At 53.3% G+C, this 9813-nt stretch overlaps 2 protein-coding genes across 2 annotated transcripts; both read right to left on the bottom strand.

Moving 5' to 3' along the window:
- Nucleotides 1-1265: 1265 nt before the first annotated feature.
- On the bottom strand, nt 1266-5687 carry LOC127061070 (uncharacterized). Its single transcript, XM_050987243.1, has 3 exons — nt 2899-5687; nt 2648-2810; nt 1266-2499 (listed from the first exon to the last, which is right to left on the bottom strand). Exons 1-3 carry the CDS (start codon nt 3106-3108, stop codon nt 2081-2083), a joined length of 792 nt encoding a protein of 263 aa, XP_050843200.1. The 5' UTR covers nt 3109-5687; the 3' UTR covers nt 1266-2080.
- A 235-nt stretch (nt 5688-5922) lies between these two features.
- Nucleotides 5923-8430, bottom strand: FOXD1 (forkhead box D1). Its single transcript, XM_050987242.1, has one exon. It carries the CDS (start codon nt 8396-8398, stop codon nt 7121-7123), a length of 1278 nt encoding a protein of 425 aa, XP_050843199.1. The 5' UTR covers nt 8399-8430; the 3' UTR covers nt 5923-7120.
- Between the last annotated feature and the right edge of the window lie 1383 nt (nt 8431-9813).

Below are 9813 nucleotides of genomic sequence, written 5' to 3' on the forward strand. Positions count from 1 at the left end.
TTTTAAGTTCCTGTCAACTGTTTCCACTCAAAGAATCCGATTTTCCAAATCAAAGGTGCAGAACTCAATTGCCGAGGGATTTATAGCGTCGGCACCGGGCTCCCCTCACCCCACACGCCCCCGCGCGCCCCACGGTGGGTGTCGACGGCAGGACAGGACTGGGCCGAAGGCTGTCCTCGTCGGGGGGAGTTATCAGCCCAGAGTGCTCCGTCAATGGCAGCAGCGGTCTGCCCTACCGGCGGGTGGCCGAGACAGTCCTGCTAGGACGGCAGCGTACCTGGGGCCGGGAGGAGGCACAGAGCACGGTCTCTCCTGCCGGTTTGCCTGCAGCGCCCCCGGCTCCGCCCCGGCACGGCGGCGGGGGTTTGTGCCGCTTAACAGAGCGAACCACGCCGTCTTGCCGCGGCAGGCGCAGAAGCATCTCCGGGACCGGACTCCAAATCTCTTGTGGAAACGCCACGTTTGGCTTGCCCATGAGTGTTAGCAAGTTGTTGCGGACTCCTTCTGGGTTGGAAGGAGGCTGGAGGGGAAGAGAGTCTTTTGAAAGCAAAAACATCTACTCCACACCTCTTGTCTGTAGCCCCACTCCAGGGCGCGGGACGGGGCATCTGCCTCAGAGGCAGACGGGCGGAACTGGGGATGGCACCGAAAACCGTGTCCCGGCCGCCAGATGTCTGAGCACCAGGAAGAAAGACATAGGGATGGAAGTAGTACTGAAAGCGATTTAGAGCGGTCGATTTTCAGAGAAAGGGCACCCTATGGCTTCTCATACAGAAGCGAAAAGTAAAGAGGAGGAGGTCTGCGGTGTGGTGTTAGCAGGGCCTCTGGCTGCCTAGCGCTTGCGGAACAGTGAGAGGGTACACACTTGCGTGTGCTGCCCCATACGCAGCGCCGTCTGCACGGGGAAAGACAGGTTAAGGACTTCCATGAAGGAGGAAGGGATGTTTGACAGGGCCCACCTAGCAGCCCCACGGCACTTTGTGCAATCAGAGGCAGGCTGGAAGAAAGTATAAATTATTTTTTCTAGGGTCTTTAATTTCCGATACCTCCACTTTCGAGAAAAGTCACCCCATACATCTGTTCATCCTCTCTCAGAAGTGGACATCTTTTCTCTTTTTTTTTTTTCCCTCCCTCACCAATGGTTCTTTTAATCCTCTATTTATTCGAAGAGACCTTTCTTTTCTCTGCCCCCCCCCCACCCCGCCACGCCCCTGTGCAGCCGACAGGTGGAATTTCACTGTATACCCGTACATTAGAAAGCTATCTGTTTCGTCTGGTTGTTGCTGAATAAGCAGACGTGACAGTGTTTATTCAACGAAAAGAAAACCCAGGGAAGTCACCTCATTAATCTTGATTGTGTGTATTTAATGTATCTAGCGTATACAGGTGTGCATGTACTCTTCTGCAATGAAACTAGAGAAGCAGTCCTACCACCTGTGTGGTACGAAGAGACATTCACAGTTTTTAAAAGGCCTTGGCAAAGCCTGGGCATAAGCAGGAGCGATGACCGCAGTGCTGAATGGTGGTATCACCGGGTGAGAGACAAACACTCCTGAATGTTCACACGCTTTTCGATGCACCCACATGGTTTTCTGTTGCACTCAGGAGACAGAAATACCTGCGGATTGACGGTAGAAAAGGCTTTCCCAGTCTTAAGAAACGAATGATTGCAACAACAGAATTATCTAAGTATCCGTTTGCTTCTAACATAAATTGCATGGTTTATCTAAATATGGGGGCCGGCAGAGTTCTTCAAGCCGTTTTACTGTATTAGCGAAAGGGAAACAGAATCAATTCAACAGGTCTCCTGTGGCTTGGAGGAAGGAAAAGTTTAATTATTTTGATTAGAAAAATAAAAACCCCACAACCACAAATTTCCTTCTGAATTCAGTTCAGAGGTAAAATTTCTGAAATTGAAGAGACACCAAGCAAAAAAAAAAAAAAAAGAAAAAGAAATTAAATAACAAAAAGGCCCCTTTCGTCCAGTCCTGTCCATATGTTCTTGTACATTTTGGGCACTACGGTGCCTAGCCGATAGGATTCTCCATGGCGCAGAGCGCAGCGGGTGCCTCTGTGTCTCTCACTGCGACAGCTGGTGGAGCAGGAGCACTGCACTAAGGGCACATCTTCGTACGCTATCCATCTTCCGTGGGCTTCCCGCGGTGATTCCCGCCGAGACGCTGCCGGTGCCTGCCTCCCCGCTCCTACGGCGGAGCACCGCCGTGGCCGCGGCCGCTCGGCCCCGCTGTGCAGCCGCACACAGCCCTCGGTTCCACCCGCACTGAGGCAGCCGGGCTGGTCGCGAGTCTGGCCGAGAGGTTCCCCGTGCGTGCCTTCCCAACCCCGCAGCCTTTGCCTTTGTTGTTTTCGGTAGTGCCTGTAACCGAGGGGCCAGCCGAGTCAGGCGGCTGGGAAGGGGCCGGCCTGTTTTCAGGGCCGGCTGCCCGTAGTACACCTCCAGGCGGGGACTGGCGACGGGGAACCAGTGGAGAGTTCTTCCTCAAGTGAAAAACAAGAGGAAGAGGTTACCGACTTGAAACTTGCGTCCATTTCTCCGTCTCTCCCCAAAATCGGCGGGCACCCATCTGCGCAATGGGGCACCGAGCACAGTTGTTGCCGCAGTGGAGATCCGGCAACAGCTTGTTACCTTCTAAAGTGCTATTTTCCGACACACACGTACACACACTCCTGCGTGAATGCCTCCTCCACATCTTGGTCGTGCTTTGCAGAGCAGGAAGGGGCAGCGAACAAAGACACAACGGCCGCTGCTCGACGTGCCTCTCACGGTGTGGATTGCAAAGGAGAAAGGACTTTTGGAGAAGGGTGGAGAGGCCTTGCAGTCACCTGCAGCAGGTTACTGGGGCTTGAAGGTGAGGAACGGTGGAGGCGGACACCTACCTGGTCAGGATACGCCCAGCTGCGGTCACAGGGCCGCCGGTCCCCGCTGGTACTCGGGTTCCGATGGTGTGTGAGGCCGGCCGTCGCCGAGGGAAGCAGAGGAAATACCACTGCAGGTGGGGGAGCCACTGTGAACAAGCTGAAAACCGGATCTACATTGGTTAGCAAGTTCCAGAGCAGAGAGGACTTGGCCAAGATCATAATTTCCATTACTTCTGTCAAATACAATATTATCAGAGACTACAGCAGTACTTACTGTAAGTGCTGAGGAAAAGTATTACATATGGAGTGGAGTCCCTGGGCCGTGCCAATGGATAGTTAAATCATTTTCCCACAGATCCCCCAAACAGGCCTCTGTCTCTACGGGGGCGACCGTGCCCTCTCTGCCCTCGCTGCAAGAAAGGGAGCAGCTGAGAGCAGGTGAGGGTCTCACTCTCCTCTTTCAGACTGGATGATGGTCTGAAAACAGCCTGCAAGAATGGGATGTGCACACCGCTGACCCCAGGAGTGCTACTCATGGTACCTAAAATACAAACCAGATCGAAGGTGTGGTCCAAAGGAGGTGCGGGTGGGGATGATTTGGGTTGAAAGCAGCCTCAGGGCTGGGGAGCTGTTCGCGGGAGCCACGGGGCTCGGTTGGACCCTCGGGCTGCGCAGCCTGTCGCAGCCCACGGCAGTGTCGACAGAGCGGGCACGATGTCCGGCCCCTCTGCACAAGGCAGCAGGAGCGCTCCAGCGGGAAGGGCGCAGAGTCTGAACGTGCAAACTAATCGTATTTGAAACCAGGGAGGGAAGGGGAAACCTCTTTTATAGGGGATGTGGGAAGGGACCTAACACAGTCCTGCTTAAGAGAAACGTTATACAAGATACTTGAAAAGAAATAATTTTTTAAAAACCTAATTAAAAGTATATAAATCACCCATCAGAAACAAAGAACTATGTGGAAGGAAACGTTTCTGGATAGAGACACTGTGTGTGGCATAAAAGACGATTGAATACATAAGGGCTTCATTAAATTCCCAATAGATAACATTTGGCTAAATCTATCCCTAGATTAAAATTCCGCATAATAGCACCATAAACGAAGAAGTTTCTTTTTGTGTGGTCTTTCAGGATGAACTGATTGAAACATTAGCCCCCTCATAGAGCAATCCCCTCCCAATTCAGATCCAGTAATTTTTCTCTCAGCCCTACAGGGATATGATGAGCAAGGAGACGGGTTAATGACGCCACACTTACTTTGTCTCTGGGAGGAGATGGAGGCGACACTATACTGCGTGTCTTACCAGATTGTTTAGGGCCCAGACTATTTTGGAAGAACTGTTCGTCCGGGCTCGGTCCTTGCGAGGGCTACATTGTTAGCTTCTCTGTTAGTCTTGGAAGCCGGGGAGAGCACGGCGGGCCATTAGCATGCGAATGGGGCGCTGCGGCCCGGCGGTGCTGCGAGCTCATCAAAGAGCTGTGGGGCCGGCTCCTTTTCTGGCAGCACCTGCTCTGAGGCAGCAGCAGGGAAACAGGGACCCTCGGGACAGGGACCGAGACCAGGCGGCTTCCCCGCCGACTCGAGGAGAACAGGCAAAAATGTCCTTCACCAGCACCCTAGACCTCTTACTCACTCCCCTTTTCCTTACAGGGAAAAAAAAAAAAAAAGAAAAAATCTATACCACCCACTGGAATTTGCTCCTGTCACCTTCCCTAGCAACTCTCAAGGGAAGGTCTTGTCCGCACGGGAAGGAGACAACCGACGAAAAATGTGGAAGGAACAAGTGGCCAAGCAGATTGCTTGCCATACCCCTCTGAGGAGACCTGAGGGACGGGCAGTGGGCACACTCAGACCCCACTGTTCACCAGCGTGGGCCGGGCTGGACTCTGCGTGGGGGAAGTCGCCGGGCTCCCCGGGGTCTACTAAAAGCCGGGAAAGCCAAGAGAAACAAACACAGGTTGGGTCGCTGGAATCTGCTACCCTTCTCATGTAACTGCTCGTGGAGATCCCTAGGACTCGAGCAGACTCAAACTGAGGGCCAGCAGTGTCCCTCCTCGGGGGACCAGGCGCCGCCGCAAGGCCACAGCTGCCTTCTCTCCCGCAAAACATTTTCCCTGCTTGATTTTATCTGCGTCTTCGAGGGGGGCCTCAGCTTAGCTTGGTACTCCGCGCTGCACCGGCCCGTGTCGGCCCGGCGCACCCCCCGGCCAGTCCCGGGGAAAGTGAATTAATCGGTCTCTCCTGAAAAAGACTCACTCTCCCCGGAGAATACGCACACGGTGACTCTGGGGTATTTTCCCTTTGGTTTTAGAAATTAGAACCAACTTTACTTCATTTTCTGCTAAGGAACCTGGAACATTCAAAGAGGCCTTCCAGCTCCAGAGTGCAAATGGAGCCTAGCAGAGATCTTATGTCCAGTCTTTGTGCTTTTTGAAACCCACTATTTCAACACAGCATTGCTACAAACAAAACGGAGAATCACCACTTTTCCATCTATGAGAATATTTAAAACCCAGGCGATGAAATACTTCTACATGTAAAACCCCTCCTCACTCCAAAGAGCACTAAAAGGCATCCCTCCCTTTTTATTATTATTTTTTATTTATGAAAATTCACATATTTGATCCCCGAGTCTCCTAAATTGTTATAAATACAGTTGTAGTTGAAAAGCGCCTCCCTGGTTTGAAAAACGCATATTCCTAGCCCACAACAAATATTCAAACACCTACTCTTAAAACATGCGATTCTCTTTTCCATATATAAGCTCTGAATATTTGAGGCCGGATTTTTAGTTAAAATTTTTTTTTAGTCTATAAAATAGATATCTATGGACCTTATGCTTTTAAAAACGAGTGTTTGGAATCAGAAAAGCTGCTTTCTGATTTGTTTTGTACATCTTTACTTCGACAACTTATAAACTTAATCAACTCGTCACACGAGGATATTACAAAGCGCATTTTATATTTTATGTATTGAAAAGTAGAAACACATGCCACTATTATCATCATCATAGAAACACAAATGTCTAGAACAAATCTCTCTTAAGTTCAATGTATGCCCTTTATTAGTAGTATTTTCCTTTGGGCCTCTTGGAAACAAAACTATGATGCAGTTGTGATTTAAAACACACCCAAAAGTATAAAAATAGTTGTAAACCGGCTTTTTAATCAATCCCCTGATTGGTGACTTACAGAACTGGGCTTTACTCCCTCCAGACAGACCTATTTCTATTTATCCCCTCTTTCGTTTCCGCTGGTTTTTTAGAGTGCTTTTTGTATTGTTGGGGGGGTTTTGTTGGTGTTGTGTGGGTTTTTGTTTTTTTTTTTTTTTGATTGTTTAGTTTGTTTTGGATTTTTTGTCATTCTTTATCTGCTAGGGTTAACAATGCATTGACTGCAAAGATCGTAGTTTTATTTTCTTCTTTGCTGTCAAATCTGCACATAATAAATTTCAAGCTAGAATATTTCTTGACTATTGTGCTATTAATCCCAAAGAAAAAAATATTAGTGTCCCAAAGAAAGGGGAAGTGCTAAGGAGGGAAGGATCCAAAGCCAACTGTTTGGCTGGGCTCCTTTGGTCTTTGGGTTTGATTTTTTTTTTTTTTTTTTTTTTGAAAATTAAAAAATTTTATTTTTGAAAATGTGTAAAAATTTTACATTAAAATGGTACAATAATACTTGCCAGTAATTTTAACAATATTCCTTGCAAAGAATACGCATAAAGTACAAAATAAAAAACTCCGTAAGTCTATTATAATACAAAACACAGGTTAAAATAAGAAATGATAATCTTGACTTTCTTCTGTGTAAACACGTTAATCTTTTCTTTTATAAAAGTACATGAGACAAGTGTACTAAATGAAAAAGTATTGCTCTGCTGTCCTCCCTCAAGCCTTTTTTTTTTCCTGTACATTACTGTTTTCAAGCTCCTAGACCTGAGAATCTCTTGAACTTCAGCGGTTTAGAGACATTATTTATCACCATGTTTGTTTTTTTTAAGGAGTAGCGAGTAACTTTCCGATGTAGTGACGGACTGCCCATGCAGTATCTAGATCTACACCTGGCTTTGCACTAGTGAAGGTCGCGGGAGGTCCGTCGCTAGCGGCGGACGGCCCCCGAGCCCCGTCACAATTATCCCCACGCAAAGACAGGCAGCCCCTGCGGGCAGCGTCCGCCGGGCGTCCGAGTGGCGGAGAAAGGAGATACCCAAGATCCTACCTTCGGAAAGACTCCCAAACATTTAACAGTTAGAGATCCGTGCCGCGAAGCCGGGGGTGGCGGGCAGGGCGGCGGCGGGGGGCAGGCCGCTCCCGACGCTCCCCAGCGAGCGGGCCAGCCCCGGCGCCGCGGTCGACTGCGAGGCGCAGCTGCTGCCCGGGCCGGGGCCGGGGCCGGAGCTTCCCCCGATGATGCTCTCGATGGAGAAGGGCGAGCGGGCCAGGGCCGCTCCGCTGCCGGGCTTGGCGGAGTGCAGCGAGGCCGCCAGCGCCGGGCCCAGCGGGTGCGCGTAGCCGAAGGGCGTCCGTGCCAGCTCCGCCGCCGGCAGCAAGGAGCCCGGCGGCGCGGCGGCGGCGGAGGGCAGCGCCGCACCGGGGGCGCTGCCGGGGGCGGCAGGGGGCTGGCGGGGCGGCGGAGAGGGGTGGTGGAAGGCGAAGAGGGCGGAGTGGGGGTGGTAAGGCTGGAGCTGGAGACCGTAGCCGCAGCCGTAGGGTCCGTAGGCGCAGGGCGGCTGCTGCGGGGGCTGCGGCGGGGGCTGCGGGAGGAAGGCGGCGGGGTCCACGGCGCGCAGCAGAAGCTCGGGCGCCGGGAGCTGCTGCCGCTTGAAGCGCTTTCGGCGGCGCAGGAAGCTCCCGTTGTCGAACATGTCGGCGGATTCAGGGTCAAGCGTCCAGTAGTTGCCCTTGCCAGGATTGCCGGGCTCCCGGGGGATCTTGACGAAGCAGTCATTGAGGGAGAGGTTGTGGCGGATACTGTTCTGCCACGCAGGGAACTTCTCCCTGTAGTAGGGAAAGCGCCCGCTGATGAACTCGCAGATCTCACTCAGCGTCAGCCTCTTCTTGGGGCTCTGCAGGATGGCCATGGTGATGAGAGCGATGTAGGAGTAGGGCGGCTTCACCAGGCTGTTCTTGCCGCCGCCGCTGCCCGCCCCGCCGCCGCCGCTGCCGCCCGCCCCGCCGCCGCCCGCCGTCGCCTTCTGCGGGCCACCCCGCGAGGGGGGCCGAGAGCCACCGGCAGCGTCCCCGCCGCCCGCCCCGCCGCCGCCACCTACGCCTCCGCCGCGCACGGGTGACCGCGGCAGCAGGGCGGCGGCGTGGATGTCGCTCACATCCTCCTCGTCCTCTTCCTCGTCGTCGTCCTCGTCCTCCTCCTCATCCTCGGCGTAGGAGCGGCGGCGGCGGCGGCGGCGGCGGGTCCGTGGCTCCTCGTCGTCCTCCTCGTCGTCTTCCTCCCCCACCACATCGATGTCGGTCTCCTCAGCCAGCGTCGACGCCTCGGACATCTCCGAGCTAAGGGTCATGGCGCGGCGGCGGGGCAGCGCATCGGTGGCGGCCGGCGCGGCGAGGCGGGCGAGCGGGCGCTTTCCCCGCCGCCGCCAGGCCTCCGCGCCGCTCCGCGGAGAGCCGCCCCGCCGCCGCCACGGGCAGGCGGGCCGCTCCCAGCCGCGCCGGCCCCCAGCGCCGCTGCCGCGCCTCTGGAGCGCTCCCGCCGCCCTCTCGGAGGCGGCGGCTGGTCAGGGTTTTGTTTCGGGGTATTTTTTTTTGTTGTCGTTTGGATTTCTCTCTTTCTCTTTTTTCCTTCTCTCCTTTTGGGGATGTTTTTCGGGTTTTTTTTTCGTTTGGGATCGGTTATTGTGGGCGCAGGGAGGTTGTGCCGTCTCTCCTGGAAGTCGGTTTCCCCTTCTTTCTCCTCACCTCAGCCCCCAGACATTAATGGATGCGGGGCAGGAGGGAGCGCGCCTAGTCCTGGGAGGAGGAGAGGGGAGGAGGCTGGCGAGGAGGGAGGGCGTAGGGGATGGCTTGATGGGCCTTAGGAAACACGGTGAAAAAGCTGAGGCTTAGTCCCAGGGAGGGCAGCCTTCCTCCCCGCCTTATAGCGAGGGGGCCATCACATGGCTCCCAGCGTCAGAACCTGGCGAGTCTTCCTCCCCCCGGCCATGAAGGGCGCCTCGCCACCGTCTGGGCCCTCCCGACCTCACCCCATCCAGGAGGGGCTCTGGGGCGGGGGGCCGCGGGGAGACCGGTGCCGTATTTAGTGGAAAATAGGGAAAATAAAGATAACACTTGCCCCCCCCACCCCCACCCCCTCGGGGAAAAAAAAAAAAAAAAAGGAAAAAGAAAGTGCAAGTCTGTCGCAAAGTGTAGGAGCATCTTCCCAGAAACGCTCCGGAGGGTCTAGGAGTTTCGCATCTTCCGGGGTTGCCCTCAGAGGCGGGGTGCTGCTTCCCGTGGGAAGGAAAGGGAAAAAAAAAAATCTAACCGGAGAGGGAGATGGTGAGTTAATAAACTTCAGACTTCTGTCCGCGGAATGGTTGGGAGAGACATCCTTCCCTATCTCTCCCCCATCACCCTCCAGAGTTTAATTTACTTTAGAATGAAATAAAATATCTCTTGCTGTCGACCGCACAAACTCTAAAAGAACAGCCTCCAAAACACAACACTATTCTCAGTTTGATTGTAAGACGATGGTTATTAAAGAGATAGAAGCAGCTCCCTCCATTATGAGAAACACTAACAGAGAGTTAGCGTTACCTCCTTTGAACGTAGAGGAAATAAATTCACTGGCTTTTAGAACGGGACTTTCGCTTTAAGTAGGAGCAACACCCCTGAGAAAGCGACAGAGGATTGCTTGCTAACTTAGTGGCACTGTTCCCTTTTTCAGGTGATCTATGATACGACAGAAGACCGAGGCCCTCTTTATGTAAGGGTGGGCAGG

The sequence above is a fragment of the Serinus canaria genome, chromosome Z (assembly GCF_022539315.1).
Source record: "Serinus canaria isolate serCan28SL12 chromosome Z, serCan2020, whole genome shotgun sequence".
In the NCBI taxonomy this organism is placed as follows: Eukaryota; Metazoa; Chordata; class Aves; order Passeriformes; family Fringillidae; genus Serinus; species Serinus canaria.